General features: G+C 37.0%; 1 protein-coding gene across 5 annotated transcripts in view; it reads right to left on the reverse strand.

The window, feature by feature from the left end:
* The window catches only part of TOR1AIP1 (torsin 1A interacting protein 1), a 48046-nt gene that overhangs the window by 10615 nt on the left and 15667 nt on the right, over positions 1-21764 (reverse strand). For all 5 annotated transcript variants that reach the window (XM_024758781.1, XM_024758784.1, XM_024758783.1 and 2 more), the window contains 5 exons: positions 7213-7254; positions 6079-6165; positions 3524-3580; positions 1358-1399; positions 758-826 (listed from right to left, as the gene is read on the reverse strand). In XM_024758781.1, coding sequence (XP_024614549.1) covers positions 758-826; positions 1358-1399; positions 3524-3580; positions 6079-6165; positions 7213-7254 — 297 coding nt within the window. The remainder of the gene's footprint in view (positions 1-757; positions 827-1357; positions 1400-3523; positions 3581-6078; positions 6166-7212; positions 7255-21764) is intronic.

Consider the following 21764-nt stretch of genomic DNA (forward strand, 5'->3'; position numbering starts at 1 on the left):
TTATTTCGTGAGCAAGAGCTATATGATGGGGATTTTTATATTATCTAAATAAAAGTAAGGGACACCTGATGACCTCAAGACCTACTGTGGCTACAGGAATAAGGAAGGGATAGAGGTTAAAGGTCACTTAAGGCATGGCATGGATTTTTTTTATACAGTCAAGGTTTAATGTGGACACACTGCTATAGAAATAAATTATGATAGACACTGAATTCAAAGTATGTTTTATCACACCTATTTATTTCTTAAATATTTCTTAAATTCTATGACATTTAATCCATCCTAAACCCAAACATGAAAATACAATTTGAGGATTTCAGCATTTATAACTTAAAATAATGGGTATGCAAAGCTGCTCTAAGTGGTTATTTATACAACGGTAAACAACTGTTAAAAATAAAAACAGGTACTATCAAAAGATTAGAATTTCAATTTCATGTGCAGATTGTACTGCTGCTAGACAGAACTGACAATTTGTCAAGTACAGACCTATCATCCACTGGTTTTCTCACACCATGATTCTACACTCTACACCCAGTCCATCTCCTGCCAGTCCAAGTAGACGGAAATAACTAAACTAGCAATCATAAATGTCCTTTATTAATGAGATCACAAGCAACCCAAATGCTTATCTGATGAACTAAACAGTTTTATATGTTAAATAGTCAAAAAAACAGCAAATAAACTTAAAATTACTTCAATAACAGGTAGTAATTTAAAAATTTCTTCAATAACAGGTAGAGATTTATCAACTTACTTTGCATCCTAGTCCTTATTTTTGTGGTTTGTTCAACCCATTCCTGAGGATTTTTTTGATATCCCGAGCCTGAGACAAATATATATATCAAGATATCATTTCACATACTTTGAAAATGTATACTATACCTCAGTGTTATAAGGTAAATTTATCAGAAAGGCAAAACAAATTTGGCGAGGAAAACAACCAAAGCAATAGGTTCAAAAGTAAAAGATAATGTCAAAGGATCACATCAGTGAGGATGAGTTACTTCCCACAGCAAAAAAGGCAGCAAATAAATACATAATCCCCTAATAGACAAAACTATGTACAAGTCCTTTGCTATGGTCTATGACTGCATTTATTAACACTTGAACTTCATTAACACTTTGGTGTTAATTAAGAAGAAAAAGGTTAACCATTTACTTTTGTAAATAAATTATTTTCAGTAAAGTAGTCCTAAACACATTTCTACATCACAGAGTACCAATATTACATATAGTATCAATTTGTGGTGGATTAAAAGGCAAAGAGGGTAAAATGACTTTGAATTCTATTCAAATTTTTGTTGGCTAGCAAGACTGGGTTGATTGATAAAAGAATAGACAACCAACCACTTACTTAGCGCTAATGGTTGCTTATCATAAGCTGTGAAGTCTCGACCTGAAACAGAAAACAGAGATAAGGTCATAGAAAATAAAGAACGGAAATAAAAACAATGAAGATGTTGCATAAACATTTTACTTGTTTACTACTGACACCAAAAACAAAAACAAAAGAAATCAAACCTTTCTTTCATCAGTCCCAAACATATACAATATATATGTATTTTCCCTTTTCTAAACTTCAAAATGTTCAGGAATTGGATAATAAGAAGCCAGCTTTAAGAGCAACGCCATCAAAATAAAAGCTAAATGTACTGAATGCTTACCAGGTACCAAGTATAATTTTATCAACTCTCACACTTTATGTAGTAGATACTATTATTCCTATTTTACAAATAAGTAAACTGAAATTGATAATTTTCCCCAAGATTACATATGTAAAAGGTAGTAGGACTGAGATATAAACCCAGGCAGTTCATATATAACGGTATATACTATATAAGCAAATTTGTGAACACTGCAAAGTAGTTATGCAGTGCAAGATGCTACTTCATGTTTTGGGATGGTATTTAAGGACAGCTACAAAATGATACAATGGGATAATTAGAAAATGTTATTACAAACAATTATAACATGGTAAATTTGCAAATCTGCCCTGAAGAAACAAGTTACTTCTAGCTACTGATACAAGTACCAATATAAATTTATGTTCAATTTATTTTCTGACTAAAAATGCAGTATGTGCTGGCTGTAACATTCTAGAAATGCATAACCTAAAAATTCATTAATGTCTATTAAGTGCCTATTACGTGCAAAACATTGTAGGAAAACCGTGGTGAATAAGACAGATAGGTGTATATTCCAGATCTGTTTTCAGCCTACACTAACAAAGAACTTTTTAAAAAACTAGACACACTTTTTTGTATTGTCTTTCATTGACTCTGTGAAGTAATTTTCTAAAAACACCTTTGCTTTAGGGCTGCATCTTAGAATCAGTGATACGACACAGTTTAACTGGATGGTTTTCTTTCTCAGTAATACATAAAAGCAATGGCATTTTCGATTCAAGGAAATATATACCTAATTGTATACAAACAACTCATTTTCCATAACTGAAAAGTATACCATTGCATAAGTATAGCATAATTAATATAGGGACACACATTTCAGAGCTTCCAAAGATCAAAGATTTAGAATAGCAAAGGGCAAACATATAAGATAATCCAGAGAGTAATTTTCCATAAATGACTGATTTTTGTTTCACCTGCTTTTGTTTTGTCTCAGTTTTAATTCCAAACCCAGAACCTACTAAAAACTAAAAAAAAAAATATATATACACATATATAAAGTGGAATTCTATGAACACGGTGATTAAAAAACAGATTTCCAAAGACTTTTTCTTTAAAAATAGTCTCATATTTTTAAAATGGTATTGTGGAAGGAAAAAAATTTCTTGAAGATTTTACATTCCAGGATATTTTTGGTTGACTAATAATTAATTTGAATTCTGGGACTTGATTTAAAAATGGAAAAAGAAAACACAGTGTAATTTCTGCTTAACCTAAGAGATACATGTCCACTGTAGATAATCTGCAAAACATAGGAAAAAAGTAAACGAAAAATGTCAACAACAATTCTACCATCCTGAAAAAACACTGTTAGCATTTTAGCATATTACTTCCCATTCTTTTCATGTGTGTTACATTTTCTCAATATTTTATTATGAAAATTTTCAAAGTTGTAAGCCGGGCTGTAAGACTTATATACACACCAACTAACTTACCATTAACTTTTTACTTTACCTGATTTACCACTTATTTATTCATCCTTCCAAACTTTCGCAACACAGTTTAAATCATACCATATAAGTAGGTTCAAACTACTACATTAGTTAATTAAACTAAAACAAACAACAAATTTATATTGCAAACGAGTACACTGAACAAATCAAAGAAGGCAGTAGTTTTTTGTTTTTTTTAAATTCAAAATCAATGTTGGGTACAGAGGTGATTAACTCAAGAAACAAATTCAAGATGCAAGATGAGGGGTTTTTTTAGCATTCACTATACCTCTTTTTCAACATTTTACATTAAACTGCAAAAGAAGATCTTCAAAAATAAGAATAGCATTTGACCACAGCCACAGGTAGACTTTTAAGAGTAAAAATCATGGTTTTACTTACTTTGTGATGACTGCCAAAATGATTCTGGATATTGACTTGATGATCTGGTGGTTTGGTCTAAAAACAAAAAAGAAATATAGTATACTATAAAGCATATTTAACTTTCTAAGTGCACATTTAACCAGAGAATGATGAGTAATCAAAAGAGCAAAAATATTCAGATAAACCCCAGGGAATTCAACACTTGAATGTATAATTTATTTTAAAAAATAGTTTCTAAAGGGTCAAGTTATGTCTAAAAAATTAATTATCTGTCTTTTCTTTTTAAAGAGAAAAAAAGATATAGAGCATGGCATGAGGTAAAGAAGATAATGAAACCTTTGAGCTGGGGAAAATCTTGAAAGTTTACAATAATGGATCTTCTGGAAATCATTACTATCCATTTTGTCTTAAATTTTTCTTGCAAGTGGTCGATATGTTATGTATTTTAGCCTTCCCTTCTTAAAAATCTTAATTTTTTTTCATTTAAAAGTGGAGTTTATAACAAAGTATGTCTAAAAGCAGTCAGACTGCTATCTTGGAGGCAAAAGCACTTGACACAACCAGGTGGTGGTTAAGTATTTTTGTTGGTGTACTCCTCTAACTAAAAAAATTTTGAGCATCTATCTCCAAAATATATCTTTAATATTATATACAAGCATTACTAAAATAATATATTAACTAATGTGTTGTATATATTATAAAACAAACTAAAAGACATTTTAAATGGATGAAATAAAAGATGTATATATACTAAATTCTAATATTTTCCTCCTGCCCTCCAGTGGACCTTCTAGTACCTCTTCAGTAATAACTGGCCCAGAAGACAATCTAGAAAGATCAGTATTCTTCTGAATATGCCTCACATCTTTGTTCTTTAGCTAGAGTTTTCTTCTGTATGGGGTATGCATGCTTCAGTAAGAATTTATTAGAATTCAAAAGGGATCACAGAGCCTGGGGTTTATGTAGCATCAAAGAGCCACACTGGTAGCAACGGCATCAAGCTACTGGCTATATGATTCAGGACTTAATTAATCTCTAATTTTTAGAGCTGTATGTATGCATATATGAAAACTAACAACAGCACTCAATTTGAGTGTTTACTATGTGCTAGGTACTCTCTAAGTAATTAAACCTCACAACAACCCAGATGAGGGAACTGAGGAACAGAGAAGTTAAGCAATTGCCTGAGGGCACAAACCTAGTAGTGGAAGAGTGAAACCCAGTGAAACTCCAGAGCCCAAGATCTTAACCACCAGGCTACAGTGTTGCATATCTCCTTTGGGATTTCTGTATCAAGAAAGAATGGTGAGGGACTTCCCTGGTGGTCCAGTGGTTACGACTCTGAGCTCCCAATACAGGGGGCCCGGGCTCGATCCCTGATCAGGGAACTAGATCCCACATGCTGAAACTAAAGATCCCACATGCGGCAATAAAGATCCTGTGTACCACAACTAAGACTTGCAATAACCAAATAAATAAATAAATATTTAAAAAAAAAGAAAGAATGGGGAAAAATGAGGAAGGGTGGGAAATATGTAGAATAAATGCCCATAAACCAGCTTCTGAGCTTATTTTTAAAATGGAATGATTTAGTAAAACATAAGAATTACAGAAATTCTCAAAAGATGGTGAGGGGTAAGTAGAGACTTATTCTATAATGGAACTAAAATACAAAATTATTTATTATTTCCACAGTTTACAAATTTAATCAGCACCCTCATAAGTCTCAAGTTGGTATTTTTTTTCTCTTCAGTCAGTTCTTTCCTTGAAAAAACTTAAACATCAATTCACAGGAACAATCAGAAATTGTTATTGCTAACTGGATGTGAATTTGAACAATTCAGAGATAAAAGGAGTAATCTAAGTTTATTAAAACTTCCTAAAAGCTAACTAATACTCCTGATAGTATAGTGAGTCAATGCCAGTGTGATCAGTTTCTCTATAAACATTTTTTTTAATTTAATTTTTAATTATTTATTTTTGGTTGCATTGGGTTTTCGTTGCTATGCGTGCAGCCTTTCGCTAGTTGCAGCGAGCGGGGGCTACTCTTTGTTGTGGTGCACAGGTTTCTCACTGCAGTGGCTTCTCTTGTTGCAGAGCATGGGCTCTAGGTGCGCGGGCTTCAGTAGTTGTGGCATGTGGGCTCAGTAGTTGTGGCTCGCGGGCTTAGTTGCTCCGCGGCATGTGGGATCTTCCCGGAGCAGGGCTCAAACCAGTGTCCCCTGCAGTGGCAGGCAGATTCTTAACCACTGCGCCACCAGGGAAGTCCCTCTATTAAATTTTTTAAAAAATCACAAATAACTCTTCTTTTGAGCACAAAAATATCTTATGTTCCATAAACAACAAAGCAAGGTAAAAGTGATTTGTTTGTTTAGATATTACATTACTAATCAGATGTACACATGGAATCAGTAATTTAAAAAAATGTTTAAAAGCACACAACTTTTTAAAAAGTAGTTTTAATAAATACTTTAAAATACTTTTTAAAAAAGCAAATTCACAGAATACCTTTATACTTTAACTAAAAATACAGCTCCTAAGATAAGAGTCATATGTACATAAAGCAATGTTACCTTCGGACTCAACAGAATCCTCGGATCTGACCTTAACAACCGTAACATCACTGTCAGAGCTGTCTTGATCATTTTCCTCCATTTCCCCTAAAAAGAAATAAAAATATACTAGTATAGTCTTTATTCTAAGGCTCTAAAGATCTGGATTAAAAAATAAAAACAAGTAATTCAACATTAAAATGAAGCCTTTAAAATAATCGGATATAGAATTGCTATTTATTATGCTTACTATTCTGAGTCACAAAGCTCTAAATAAGCTAAAATTGAGCTCATTTATTTTATTTTCTCTGAGGTAAATAATTATATCCGAAACGAATATTCAATAAGATTATATTCTGAGGCTTTAATGTAGAGTTGAAAAGTAAACAAATGAACATTAAATAGAAGAAAAGTTTTAACTTACGGGGAGGAAAAGTACATATAGTTAGTGTATAAATTCAGACAAGATTAGTATATGCATGCATATGTGTTTGCATATATGTGTGTGTGTTTGCAAACAGGGTGTGTGGATACATACACCCGTACACAAACATTTCAGTATGCAGGTGACTAATCTCAGATTATGGTGAACTTAAAAATGGACTAAATTTTACCGTACTATTCAAACATAGACTGGTTATGAGAATTTGAAAACTGGTTATTTGAATACCACAATCAAAGGCCAGCACATGCCAGAAACGGAAAATATTAGCTTTGCTTAAATTAACTCAAACAGACAAAAGATGCTTAAAATGCACAGGAAGGGGGCTTCCCTGGTGGCGCAGTGGTTGAGAGTCCGCCTGCCAATGCAGGGAACACGGGTTCGTGTCCCGGTCCGGGAAGATCCCACATACCGAGGAACGGCTGGGCCTGTGAGCCATGAGTCGCTGAGCCTGCGGCTCCGGAGCCTGTGCTCCGCAACGGGAGAGGCCACAACAGTGAGAGGCCCTCGTACCAAAAAAAAAAAAAAAATGCACAGAAAAGCTATATTTCTATCCTATTTTACCTTCCATTTAACAGTTCAGATAATCATGAATTTTTTTTCCAAAAAGACACTATTTTCTGCTCTCTCTCTTAAGTACTTAGCAAAATTGCTTCTAATCTTAACAACAAAAAGATTTAGAATATATTGCATGATATTTTAAGAGAAAATACCTTCTTCTGAGAAATTGACCTTCTGTTGGACACTGGTGGCTTCTAGAAGAGAGAAGCATACATGCTGTATGTAACATCATAAGCCAAAGCTCAGGAATAAATAAGAGCATTTAATTTAGGGAAGTGAACATTACATCACACCAATTAAACTTTTTTTGTTAAATTATAAAAAAAAGAATCAATTAATTCCCTTTACATTATTTCAGGAATAAGTCTGCTACAAACTAGAATCAGAAAGAGTTTACTGTTCCTTCACCCAGAGGTCTGTTTGTATTATAAAATGTAACCTTTGTTTGCAGAAAACATGAAACTCTATGTTGATAAATACAGTCCCTATAGGTTTACTGTATTCTTATTCTCATATCTGCTAGATTCCCTATACTCTTTTGAAAAGCCAACCACACCAGTAGAGTTGAAAAACTAGTTCTTTAATGAATCAGTGCATCCAAAGAGGATGTAAGAAAGGTAAAGAAACTCTCCTAGTTCCAGCAGGTCCACATACACCACTATTTCTAAGAGCCAGAGAATCTGGACAAAGATAAACGAGCAAAATGTGTCAAACAAATGCAGTATTTTTACATTGGCTATTCTGACTTTTATTTTTGTACTTTTGGCTGTGCCCCGCAGCTTATGGTATCTTAGTTCCCTGACCAGGGATTGAACCCAGAGCCTTGGCAGTGGAAGCGCAGAGTCCTAACCACTGGACCGCCAGGGAATTCTGTGATTTTTTTTTTTTAATAAAGGAAGGTATACCCAAATGCAAGCATTGCACAATTGGGCTAAAATACTGCTGAATGATCATATGAGAAGTAGTATGTTCCACAGAGCTGAAAACTTGTGTTTGCTTTCAGATTTTCTTCTATTGATTTTAACCCCCATTTGCTTTACAAAAGAAAAAAAAAAAACTGTACTGTAGAAGGCAACTACCAAAACATTATATGGTGAATTTGGAAATACTTTTTTAAAATCAGTTTAATTAGATGGTATAATACTAGTCAAACTTCTCTTAATAGTGGCAAGTGCAAATCAGTATTTGCCAACATTTCTGCTATAAAAAAAATTAACCCTGAGAAAATTGCTAGTAATACTATGCTACTCTTTCCTTAGAAAGACTGTCTTTTCAGTTTCTCTTTTTCCTCCAAGCAGAAAAATAGAAAGTCAAACTTGTCTTAGTGCTATTCCCTTAAAATTTGGTAATATTTCTATTCACATAAAAAGGTATTGTTCCCTTTCTGAAGTTTTGTTTTCTAAGTGCGTAACTATAACAGTATTTCTTTTTTGGACGGCTGTTTTGCTTTATTCATTTATACAACTATTCACATAGCATGCAAAAAAAATTTTTTCTTAAGAGTCAATGGTCATGTCTTAGTTATTATTTTAATAATAGTAAGTCCTTAATATTCTCATGTTGCTAGTTAGTTTTCAAAAAACTTCATGTCTGTTACCTGATTCCCATAATGTCCTAAGGGAATACTATCATAGGTAAGGCTCAAAGATACTAAGTGACTTGTCTAAGGGTGTCAGGACTAACAAGTGACAAAAAAGGACTTGAATACAGACTCTTCTGATTCCTAGTCTACTACCCTTCTACCACTGCATCAGTTTTGTTCATAACGGCACATAGTAAGCACTCAGTAATTTGTTTAAATTTATTTTTAAATTCATTTTAAAAATTCATTTTTAAAAGCAGTTTAAGATTCATGAAACTGAGGGGGAGAGAGATTTCCCATATGCTTCCTGTGCCCAGACATGCATAGTCTTCCCCATTACCAACATTCCTATCAGAGTGATACATTTGTCACAACTGATGAACCTATACAGACACATCGTAATCACCCAAAGACCATAATTTACATAACAGCTCAATCTTGATGTTGTACCTTCTATGGGTTTAGACAAATGTATAATGACATGTATCCACTAGTATGATATCAGAGTATTTTCACTGTCCTAGAAATCTTCTGTGCTCTACCTATATTCATTGCTCCCCCATCTCCCACCCCCACCCCAAACCCTTGGCAATCACTGATCTTTTTATTGTCTCAAGAGTTTTGCCTTTTCCAGGATATCATATAATTGGAATCATACAGTATGTAGCCTCTTCAGATTGGCTTCTTTCACTTAGTAAGATTCACTTAAGGTTCCTCTATGTCTCTTCATGGCTTGATAGCTCTTAACACAATAATATCCCATTGCCTGGATGTTTATTTATCCACTCACCTATGGAAGGACATCTTGGTTGTTTCCAAGTTTTGGCAATTATGAATAAAGCTGCCATATGTGTGTGTAGGCTTGTGTGTGGACATAAGTTTTCAACCCTTTTGGGTAAATATCAAGGAATGTGATTGCTGGACTGTATGGTAAGAGTATGTTTAGTTTTGTAAGAAACTGTAAAACTAACTTCAAAGTGGTTGGACCATCTTATGTTCCCAACAGCAATGAATAGGATTTCCTGTTGCTTCACATCCACATAAGCATTTGGTATTGTTAATGTAAGTATGTAGTGGTATCTCGTTTTCAATTGCATTTCCCTGATGACATAAAATGTAGAGCAACTTTTCAAACGTTTATTTGCCACCTGTATATCTTCTTTGGTGAGGTGTCTATTACGGACTTCAACCCATTTTTAAATCAAGTTGTTTTCTTATTGTTGAGTTTTAAGAGTTCTTTGTCTATTTTGGATAATAGTCCTTTCTCAAATAAGTCATTTGCAAATATTTGCTCACAATCTGTGGCTTGCCTTCTCATTCCCTTGACATTGTCTTTTGCTGAGCAGAAGTTATAATTCTAACAAAGTTCGGCTTATCAGTTATTTCTTTCATGGATAATGCCTTTGGTTTATACCTAAAATGGCATCACCATACCCAAGGTCATCTAGATTTTTCTCCTATGTAATCTTCTAGGAGTTTTATAGTTTTGTGTTTACATTTAGGTCTATGATCTATTTTGAGTTAATTTTTGTGAAAGGTGTTAAGGACTGTGTTCAGATTCTTTTTTTTTTTTTTTTTTGCATGTGAATGTCCAGTTGTCCCAGTACCATTTGTTGAAAAGACTCTTTGTTCCATTGTACTGCCTTTGCTCCTTTGTCAAAGATCAGTTGACTATATGTGGGTCTACTTACGGGCTCTTTATTCTGTTCCAATGATCTACTTGTCTATTCTTTTGACAATACCACATTGTCTCAATTACTGTAGCTTTAGGTTTAGTTTAGCTTGAGGCTGAGTACTGTCTTACTTTATTCTTCCAATATTGTGTTAGCTATTCCGGGTCTTTTGTTTCTCCATACAAACTTTAGGACTAATTTGTTGATATCTATGAATTAACTTGCTGGGATTTTGATTGGTGTTGCACTGAATCTACAGATTAAGTTGGGAAGAAATGACACCTTGACAATATTGAATCCTCCTATCCGTAAACATGGAATATCTCCCCATTTATTTAGCAGTTCTTTGATTTCATTCATCAAAGTTTTGTAGTTTTTTTCATATAGACCTTGTACATGTTTTGTTAGATTTATATCTAAGTATTACATGTTTGGGTACGCGAATGGTAATTATATTGTGTTTTTATTTTCAAGTATCTCTTGTTCACTACTGGTATATAAGACAGTGCTTGACTTTTGTATATTAACCTTGTATCCTACAACTGTGCATAACTGCATAAGTTCCAGAAGGTTTTTTTGTCCATTCTCTTGGATTTTCTACATAGACAATCATGTCATCTGTGAATAAAGACAGTTTTATTTCTTCCTTCCCAATCTGTATACCTTTTATTTCCTTTGTCTTATTGCATTAGCTAGAACTTCCAGCACAATATTGAAAACTGGTGAGCAAGGACATCCTTGCCTTGTACCTGATGTTAGTACAAAAGCTTCCAGTTTCTTACCATTATTACACATGTTAGCTGTAGTTTCTGTAGACAGTCTTTATCAAGTTGACAAAGTTTATCTCTATTCTTAACTGAGGATTTTTATAATGAATGGGTGTTGGACTCTATCAAATGTTGTTTTCTACATCTATTGATATGATCATATGATTTTTCCTTAGTCTGTTGATGTGCTGGATTATATGAATTGATTTTCAAATGTTAAACCAGCCTTGCACACCTGAGATAAATCCTATTTGGTTGTAGTGTATTAATTCTTTTCGTACTTTTAAAATTTTGATTTACTAACATTTTGTTGAAGGTTTTTGCATCTGTGTTCATGAGAAGTATTTTTTAAACATCTTTAAAAAAATTTAAGTAACATTGATCTGTAAGTTTCATGTGTACAGCATTTTATTTCTACTTCTATATACCCTACAATGTGCTCACAACCACAGACTTATTTTCTGGGACTTCCCTGGTGGCGCAGTGGTTAAGAACCCGCCTGCCAATGCAGGGGACACGGGTTCGATCCCTGCTCCGGGAAGATCCCACATGCAGTGGAGCAACTAAGCCCGTGTGCCACAACTACTGAGCCTGTGCTCTAGAGCCCGCGAGCCACAACTACTGAGCCTGTGTGCCACAAGTACTGAAGCCCATGCACCACAACGAAGAGTAGCCCCCACTTGCTGCAACTAGAGAAAGCTCGTGCACAGCAATGAAGACCCAATGCAGCCAAACATAGATAATAAACAAATAAATTTATTTAAAAAAACCTTATTTTCCATCCATCACGCAGTTGATCCCCTCTACCCATTTTCCCTTCCCCTCAGATAACCACTACTTTGTTCTATCTACATGTTTGTTTTTGTTTGGTATGTTCATTTACTTTTAAATGTTTATTAGTTTTTTTACATTCCCCATATGAATGAAATCATATGTATGTCTTCCTCTGTCTGACTTAGCTCACTTAGCATAATGCCCTCAAGGTCCATCCACACTGTCACAAATAGCAAAATTTCATCTTTTTTTATGGCTGGGTAGTATTCCATTTTATACATATACCACATCTTTATCCATTCATCTGTTGATGGGCACTTGGGTTGTTTCTGTACTTTGGCTACTGTAAATAATGCTGTGATGATTATGGGGGAGGGTGGTGGTGCAGATATCTCTTCAGATTAGTATCTTCATATTCTTTGGATAAATGCCGAGAAGTAGGATAGCTGGATCATATGGTAGTTCTATTCTTAACTTTCTGAGGAATCTCTAAATAGTCTTCCATAGAGACTGTACCAACTTACATTCCTAACAACAATGTATGAGGGTGTCCCTTTTCTCCATATCCTTGCCAACACTTGTTATTTCTTGCCTTTTTGAGAATTCTAACAGGTGTGAGGTGATATCTCACTGTAGTTTTGATTTGCGTTTCCGTAATAATCAGTGATGTTGAACATTTTTTCATGTGCCAGTTAGCCATCTGTATGTCTTCTTAGGAAAAGTGTCTATTCAGCTCCTATGCACAATGGTTTTTTTTTTTTTTTTGCGGTACGCGGGCCTCTCACTGTTGTGGCCTCTCCCGTTGCAGAGCACAGGCTCCGGATGCACAGGCTCAGCGGCCATGGCTCATGGGCCCAGCCGCTCCGCGGCATGTGGGATCTTCCCGGACCAGGGCACGAACCCGTGTCCCCTGCATCGGTAGGCGGACCCTCAACCACTGCACCACCAGAGAAGCCCCTATGCCCAATTTTTAATCAGGTTGTTTTGAGTTGTATGAGTTCTTCATATATTTTGGATATTAACCCCATATTTGATATGTCATTTGCAAATACTTTCTCCCATTCAGTAGGTTGTCTTTTCATTCTATCGATGGTTTCCTTTGCTGCAGAAGCTTTTTAGCTTGATATAATCTCACTTGTTAAATTTTGCTTGTGTTTCCCCTGCATGAGGAGATGTATCTAGGAAGATACTGCGAAGACTGATGTCACAGAGTATATTGTCTCTGCTTCTTCTAGAAGTGTACGCTTTCATCTTATATTCAAATATTTAGTCCATTTTGAGTTAGTTTTTGTGTATGGTTTGGTCTAGTTTCATTTTTCTGCATTTGGCTGTCTAGTTTTTCCAATACCATTAATTGAAGAGACTATCCTTTTCCCATTTTATGTTCATTGCTCCTTTGTCATAAATTAATTATCCATATGTGTGTGGGCTTATTTCTGGGTTCTCAATTGTGTTCCATTGATCTATGTATGTTTTCCTGCCATAGCAACCATGCTGTTTCTATGTCTTTGTAGTATAGTTTGGAATCAGGGAGTGTGATACCTCCAGCTTTGTTCTTTTTTCTCAGGACTGCTTTGTCTACTTGAGGACTTTTGTGGTTCTACATAAGTTTTAAAATTTTTTGTTCTTTTCTGTGAAAAATGGCTTTGGGATTTTGATAGGGATTGCACTGAATCTGTAGTTTGCTTTAGGTAATAAGTACATTTTGACAATGTTAATTCTTCCAATCCATGAGCATAGAATATCTTGCCATTTATTTGTGTCTTCTTCAATTCAACAGTGTCTTGTATTTTTCACTGTTACATGTCTTTTACCTCCATGATTAAATTTACTTCCACGTATATTATTTTTATTGTAATTGTAAGTGACATTGCTTTCTTTCTTTTTAACATTCTTATTGGAGTATAATTGCTTTACAATGGTGTGTTAGTTTCTGCTTTATGACAAAGTGAATCAGCTATACATATATCTCCATATCTACTACCTCTTGCATCTCCCTCCCACCCTCCCTATCTCACCCACCTAGGTAGTCACAAAGCACTGAGCTGATCTCCCTGTGCTATGCACATTGTTTTCTTAGTCACTCTGCAGCATGTGGGATGCCCTTGGACCACAGCTCAAACCCGTGTCCCCTGCATTGGCAGGCAGATTCTTAACCACTGCATCACCAGAGAAATCCCCAGATTTTTATATATTGATTTTATATCCTGCAACTTTACTGTATTCATTTATTATTTCTACTTCTTCCTTCCCAATTTGGACTCATTTAATTTCTTTTTTCTTATCTAATTGCTCTGGCTAGGACTTCCAATACTATATTGAATAGGAGTGGTAAGAGTGCACATCCTTGTTTTATTCCTGATCTTAGAGGGATAGCTTTCAATTTTTCACCATGGAGTATCATGTTGTCGTGGGTTTATCATATATGGCTTTTATTATGTTGAGGTATGTCCCTACTATTCCAACTTTAGAATTTTTATCATAAATCAGTATTGAATTTGTTAAATGCTTTCTCTGCATCTACTGAGATGATCTTATGGATTTGTCCTTCATTTTATTAAGGTGGTGTATCACAATGATTGATTTTATAATGTTGAACCATCCTTGAATGGAATAACTCCCACTTGATCATGGTGTAGGATCTTTTCAATATATTGTTGAATTCAGTTTGCTAATATTTTGTTCAGGATTTTTACATTTATGTTCATCAGAGATACTGGACTGTAATTTTTTGTTGTTGTTATCATCCTCTGGTTTTGGTATCATGGTGACATTGCCCTCTTAACACATTATTGACCAGGGGATTTCTGCAGAAACTAACTCCTGTGGCATCTCTGGTCAATAATGTGTTAAAGTGAGATAGGAAGTATTCCCTTCTTTTCAGTTTTATGGAACAGTTTGAGAAGGATAGGTATTAAATCTTCATCGAATGTTTGGTAGAACTCACCTGTGAAGCCATGTGGCCCTGGACTTTTGTTTTTTGGGAGTTGTCTGATTACTGTTTCAATCTCTGTACAAGTGATCAGTCTATTCAGATTTTCTATTTCTTCCTGATTCAGTCTTGGAAGGTTGTATGATTCTAAGATATTGTCCATTTCTTCTAGGCTGTGCAATTTGTTGGTGTATAGCTGCTAAAAATACTCTCTTATAATCCTTTGTATTTCTGTGGTATCGGTATTCTTCCCTCTTTTGTTTCTAATTTTATTTATCAGAGCCTTGTTGCTTTTCTCCTTAGTGAATCTAGCTAACAGTTTGTCAATTTTGTTTATCTTTCCAAAGAACTAGCTCTTAGTTTCATTGATCTTTTCTACTGTCTTTTTAGTTTCTTATTTATTTCTGCTCTTATCTTTACTTTTTCTTTAATAATACTAACTTTGGGGTTCGTTTGTTCTACTTTTTCTAGTTTCTTTAGGTGTAAGGTAAGATTGTTTAAGATTTTTCCTTTTTCTTGAGGTAGACCTTATTGATACAAACTTCCCTCCTTGTAAAGCAACCATACGCCAATAAAAATTAATTAAAAAAAAAAAGACATGGATGTACTCTGTAATGACCCATATGGGAAAAGAAACTTAAAAAAAAAAAGTGGATATGTGTATAACAGATTCAATTTGCTGTAAACCTGAATCTAACACAACACTGTAAATCAACTATATTCCAATAAAAATAATTTTAAAAAAAGGAAAAAAAATGACAGGACGAGGGGAAGATGGCGGAAGAGTAAGACGCGGAGATCATCTTCCTCCCCACAGATACACCAGAAATACAACTACACGGGGAACAACTCCTACAGAACACCTACTGAACGCTGGCAGAAGACCTCAGACCTCCCAAAAGGCAAGAAAATCCCCACGTACCTGGGTAGGGCAAAAGAAAAAAGAATAAACGGAGACAAAAGGATAGGGACAGGACCTGCACCAGTGGGAGGGAGCTGTAAAGGAGGAAAGGTTTCCACACACTAGGAAGCCCCTTCACGGGTGGAGATGGCGGGTGGCGGAGCAGGTGGCGGAGGGGGAAGCTTCGGAGCCGCAGAGGAGAGCACAGCCACAGGGGTGCGGAGGGCAAAGCGGAGAGATTCCCGCACAGAGGATCGGTGCCAACCGGCACTCACCTGCCCGAGAGGCTTGTCTGCTCACCCGCAGGGGCGGGCAGGGCTGGGAGCTGAGGCTCCGGCTTCAGGGAGAGGTCGGAGGGCAGGGAGAGGATGGGTTGGCGGCGTGAACACAGCCTGCAGAGGGTTAGTGCACCACGGCTAGCCGGGAGGGAGTCCGGGGAAACATCTGGACCTACCGAAGAGGCAAGAGACTTTTTCTTCCCTCTTTGTTTCCTGGTGCACGAGGAGAGGGGATTAAGAGCGCTGCTTAAAGGAGCTCCAGAGACGGGCGCGAGCCGCGGCTAAAAGCGCGGACCCCAGAGACGGGCATGAGACGCTAAGGCTGCTGCTGCCGCCACCAAGAAGCCTGTGTGCGAGCCCAGGTCACTATCCACACCCTGCTTCCAGGGAGCCTGTGCAGCCCGCCACTGCCAGGGTCCCTGGATCCAGGGATAACTCCCCGGGAGAATGCATGGCGTGCCTCTGGCTGGTGCAATGTCACGCTGGCCTCTGCCACCGCAGGCTCGCCCCGCACTCCGTAACCCTCCCTCCCACCAGCCTGACTAAGCCAGAGTCCCCGAAGCAGCTGCTCCTTTAACCCTGTCCTGTCTGAGCGAAGAACAGACGCCCTCCCGCAACCTACACGCAGAGGCGGGGCCAAATCCAAAGCTGAGCCCCAGGAGCTGTGAGAACAAAGAAGAGAAAGGGAAATCTCTCCCAGCAGCCTCAGAAGCATCAGATTAAAGCTCCACAATCAACTTGATGTACCCTGCATCTGTGGAATACCTGAATAGACAACGAATCATCCCAAATTGAGGAGGTGGACTTTGAGAGCAAGATTTATGATTTTCTCCCCTTTTCCTCTTTTTGTGAGTGTGTATGTATATGCTTGTGTGAGATTTTGTCTGTATAGCTTTCTTCCACCATTTGTCCTAGGGTTCTATCCATCTGTTTTTTTTCTTAATGATTATTTTATATTTTAATAACTTTATTTTTTATCTTACTTTATTTTATCTTCTTTCTTTTTCCTTCCTTCCTTCCTTCCTTCTCCCTTCCCTTCCCTCCCCTCCCCTCCCCTCCCTCACTTCTTTCTTTCCTTTCTTTCTTTTTCTCCCTTTTATTCTGAGCTGTGTGGATGAAAGGCTCTTGGTGCTGCAGCCAGGAGTCAGTGCTGTGCCTCTGAGGTGGGAGAGTTAACTTAAGGACACTGATCCGGAAGAGACCTCCCAGCTCCACATAATATCAAACAGTGAAAATCTCCTAGAGATCTCCATCTCAACACCAGCACCCAGCTTCACTCAACGACCAGCAAGCTACAGTGCTGGACAACCTATGCCAAACAACTAGCAAGACAGGAAAACAATCCCACCCATAAGCAGAGAGGGTGCCTAAAATCATAATAAGTCCACAGACACCCCAAAACACACCACCAGATGTGGACCTGCCCACCAAAAAGACAAGATCCAGCCTCATCCACCAGAACACAGGCACTAGTCCTCCACCAGGAAGCCTACACAACCCAATGAACCAACTTCAGCCACTGGGGACAGACCAAAAACAACGGGAACTACAAACCTGCAGCCTGCAAAAAGGAGACCCCAAACATAGTAAGATAAGCAAAATGAGAAGACAGAAAAACACAAGATGACTGAAGAAATCAAAGAGGAAATCAAAAAATACCTAGAAACAAATGACAATGGAAACACGATGACTGAAAACCTATGGGATGCAGCAAAAGCAGTTTTAAGAGGGAAGTTTATAGTAATACAATCCTACGTCAAGAAACAAGAAACATCTCAAATAACCTAACCTTACACCTAAAGCAATTACAGAAAGAACAAAAAATCCCCAAAGTTAGCAGAAGGAAAGAACGCATAAAGGTCAGATCAGAAATAAATGAAAAAGAAATGAAGAAAACAATAGCAAAGATCAATACAACTAAAAGCTGGTTCTTTCAGAAGATAAACAAAATTGATAAACCATTAGCCAGACTTATCAAGGAAAAAAGGGAGAACACTCAAATCTTTTCATTTCATTAGAAATGAAAAAGGAGAAGTAACAACTGACACTGCAGAAATACAAAAGATCATGAGAGATTACTACAAGCAACACATATGTATGTGTGTGGCTGATTCACTTTGTTGTGAAGCAGAGAGGGACAAGCCATTGTGAAGCAATTGTACTCCAATAAAGATGTAAAGAAAAAAAACAAAAAAAACTTCCCTCTTTTATTCCATCCCATAGATTTTGGTATATTGTATTTTCATTTACATTTGTTTTCAAGTAATTTTTTATTTCTCCTTCAATTTCATTGATCCAATAGTTGTTCAGTTTCCATATATCTGTAAGTTTTCTAGTTTTCTTCTTGTAAGTTGATTTCTAGTTTCATTCCATTGTGGTAAGAGAAGATGGCATATGACTTCAATCTTCTTAAATTTACGGAAACTTGTTTTGTGTCCCAACATATCGTCTATCCTTGAGAAAGTTCCATGTTCACTTGAGAAGAACGTATATTCTGCTGTGTTTGGATGGAATGTTCTTTAAAAATCTATCAACTCCATCTGGTCTAATGTTTCATTTAAGGCCAGTGTTTCCTTGTTGACTTTCTGTCTGAATGATCTGTCTGTTATGTTATCACTGTTACGTCTTCTTGATAAATTGTCACTGTTATGTCTTCTTGATAAATTGTCTCCTTTATTATTACATACTGTCCATTTTTGTCTGTTGTTACCTTTTTTGCCTTGGAGTCTACTTTTTCTGATATGAGTATGGCTATACCAGCTTTCTTTTGGCTGCTAGTTGCTTGATGTAACATCTTCCATCCTTTTACTTTTAGCCTATGTTTGTCTTTAGAGCTATGTCTTCTAGAGGAAACATATAGTTGTTTTTCAATCCATCCAGCCACTCTGTGTCTTTTGATTGGTGAGTGCAATCCATTTATTTAGGGTGATTATTGATAGATAAGGACATAGTACTGCCATCATATCTTTTTTTTTTCTAGTTGATCTATACCTTGTTTCTCCTAGTGCTTCTGTCTGGCTTTTTTTTTTTTTTTTTCTTTTTAGATGTGGACCATTTTTTTCAAGTCTTTACTGAATTTGTTACAATATTGCTTCTGTTTCATGTTTTGGTTTTTTGGCCATGAGGCACGTGGATCTTAGCTCCCCAATCAGGGATTGGACCTGCACCCCCTGCATTGGAAGGTGAAGTCTTAACCACTGGACCACCAGGGAAGTCCCCTGTCTGCCATTTTGGTTTGGTGGTTTTCTAAGATATTTTTCTCAGGCTCTTCTCGTTATGTTGTGTGTCTCTGCTCTATGTTAATGTTTGTGTTTACCCTGAGGTTTGTATAAAACACCTTAGTTAAAATAGTCCTTTTTCTACTGATATCTTCATTTACCTATACAAGTTCTGTCCTTTTCCCCTTTTATGTTTTTGTTGTCTTAAGTTATTCCTTTTTATGTTGTGAGTTTGTTATCAAGGTGAGATAGTTATATTATTCTGCTTTTTTTCTCCCTTTAACCTTTATGTGATGATAGAGGGTTGAAAAAATCTGACAGACCGTTGCAATTTTCTAGTTCTATTTATCACCTTGCTCAAAGTTTTGTATATTTTGGCCACTTTGTTTCTGGTTGAAGAGCTCCTTTCAATAGAGCTTGCAAGACAGGTTTAGTGTTGATGAACTCCTTCAGCTTTTGTCTGGGAAAGTCTTTTTCTCCTTTATATGTGAATGTTAACTTTGCTGGATAGAGTATTCTTGTGTGACAATTCTTATCTTTCAGTATTTTGAGAATGTCATTCTGCTCCTGGCCTGTAGGGTTTCTGCTGAGAAATCCACTGATAGCCTAATGGGGGGTTCCTTTGTATGTAGGTCACCATTATTTTTTCCCTGGCTGCCTTTAGAATACTGTTATTGAATTTTGACAATTTTAATATTATGTCTTGGAGGAGGGTCTTTTTGCATAGAGGTAATTAGGTGTTCTCTTAGCTTCATGGGTTTGTATACGCAGCTCCTTCCCTAGGTTTGGGAAATTCTCAGCTATTATTATTATTACTATTTTTTTTCGGTACGCGGGCCTCTCACTGCTGTGGCCTCTCCTGTTGCAGAGCACAGGCTCTGGACACACAGGCTCAGCGGCCATGGCTCACGGGCCCCGCCGCTCCTTGGCATGTGGGATCTTCCCAGACCGGGACACTAACCCGTGTCCCCTGCATCGGCAGGCAGACTCTCAACCACTGCGCAACCAGGGAAGCCCAGCTATTATTTCTTTAAATAACCTCTCTGCTCCCTTCTCCTTCTGGGATACCCATTATCCTAACGTTGCCCTTCTTAAAAGAGTTGGACTTCTCTCATAGGATTTCCTCATTTTTAAAACATCTTATTTCTCTTTCCTCTTCTACTTGTATCATTTCTAGATTTCTATTTAGAGGTCACTTCCCACCATCGGGGGAAGGGGAGAGGACGGAGGGGGCAGAGGGAGCTGGAGTCATGCAGGCAACTCTACCTTGTCTGTTGTAAGGTTTGCAGGCTCTGCCACTGTGAATAGGAGGTGGAGAGGGCTGTGGATGTGGGCACCTCAGCAGCTGTTGTGATGGGGTCCTAGGCCACACTGCTGCTACCCACCAGTTACTTGTGGCCATGGGTGCTGGTGCAGTCAGTTGGCTCAAGTCATGCATGTAGCCTTTCTTGCAGCTACTGCGTTCTCTGAAGCTGTGGGCTCTGCTGTCCCATTAAGGGACTCAAATTGCAGGCCCCATCTCTACTGTTCCCTCAGTTCCACTTCCACTAAGTGTTAAAATTCACCCAGCTTTAGATGTACAGCTGTGTGGAATTCTCCAGCATCCTGTTGTTTTGGGCAGAGGCACCTTTGTTAAGTTGTGGATGTTTCACTGGTTGTACAGTGAAGGGGAGAGACAAAGGTAGATGCTTCACTCTGCTGTGTTTCTGACATTGGTCTATAGTTTTTTCTCAGGATGTTTTTGTCTAGTTTAGGTATTAGCATAATGCTGGCCTCACAGAGTGAGTTAGGAAGTAATTCCTCTGCTTCTATACTCCAAGAGATTGTAGAGAATTGGTATAATTTCTTCCTTAAATGTTTGATAGAATTCACTAGGAAACTCATCTGGGCCTGGTGCTTTCTGTTTTGGAAGGTTATTAATTATTGATTCAATTAACTTAAGAGATATAGGTCTATTTGGATCACCTATTTCTTCTTGAGTGAGTTTTAGCAGATTATGTCTTTCGAGGGATCAGTTCATTTCGTCTAGGTTATCAAATCTGTGGCACAGAGTTGTTCATAATATTCCTGTGCTATTCTTTTAATTTCCATGGGATCTGTAGTGTCCCCTCTTTTATTCCTGACATCAGTCATTCGTGTCCCACTTTTTTTCCTCCCTTTTTTTTTTTTTCTTCTTTCCTTTTCTTTTTTTCTTAGTTAGCTCAGGTAGAGGCTTCACCTCTGAGGGGTAGTTTTGCAATGTACAGTATTCCAGGTTGGTGGGTTTTTTTCTTTGAACACTTTAAATCTTTCACTCCAATCTCTTGCTTGCATGATTTCTGAGGAGATGTTAGATGTAATTCTGACCTTTATTCCTTTACAGGTCATGTGCTGTCTTCCTCTGACCTTTTGGGATTTTTTTCTTTATTTCTGACATTCTGTGGTTTAAAAAGGATATGCCTAAGTGTATTTTTATTTTTTGGCATTAATCCTGCTTGGTGTTTGTGAGCTTCCTGGATCTGAATTTAGTGTTTGACATTAATTTGGGAAATTCTCAGTCATTATTATTTCAAACATTTCTTCTGTTCCTTCCTTCTCCT

Source organism: Neophocaena asiaeorientalis, unplaced genomic scaffold, assembly GCF_003031525.2.
Source record: "Neophocaena asiaeorientalis asiaeorientalis breed wild unplaced genomic scaffold, Neophocaena_asiaeorientalis_V1.1 scaffold182, whole genome shotgun sequence".
NCBI lineage: Eukaryota > Metazoa > Chordata > Mammalia > Artiodactyla > Phocoenidae > Neophocaena > Neophocaena asiaeorientalis.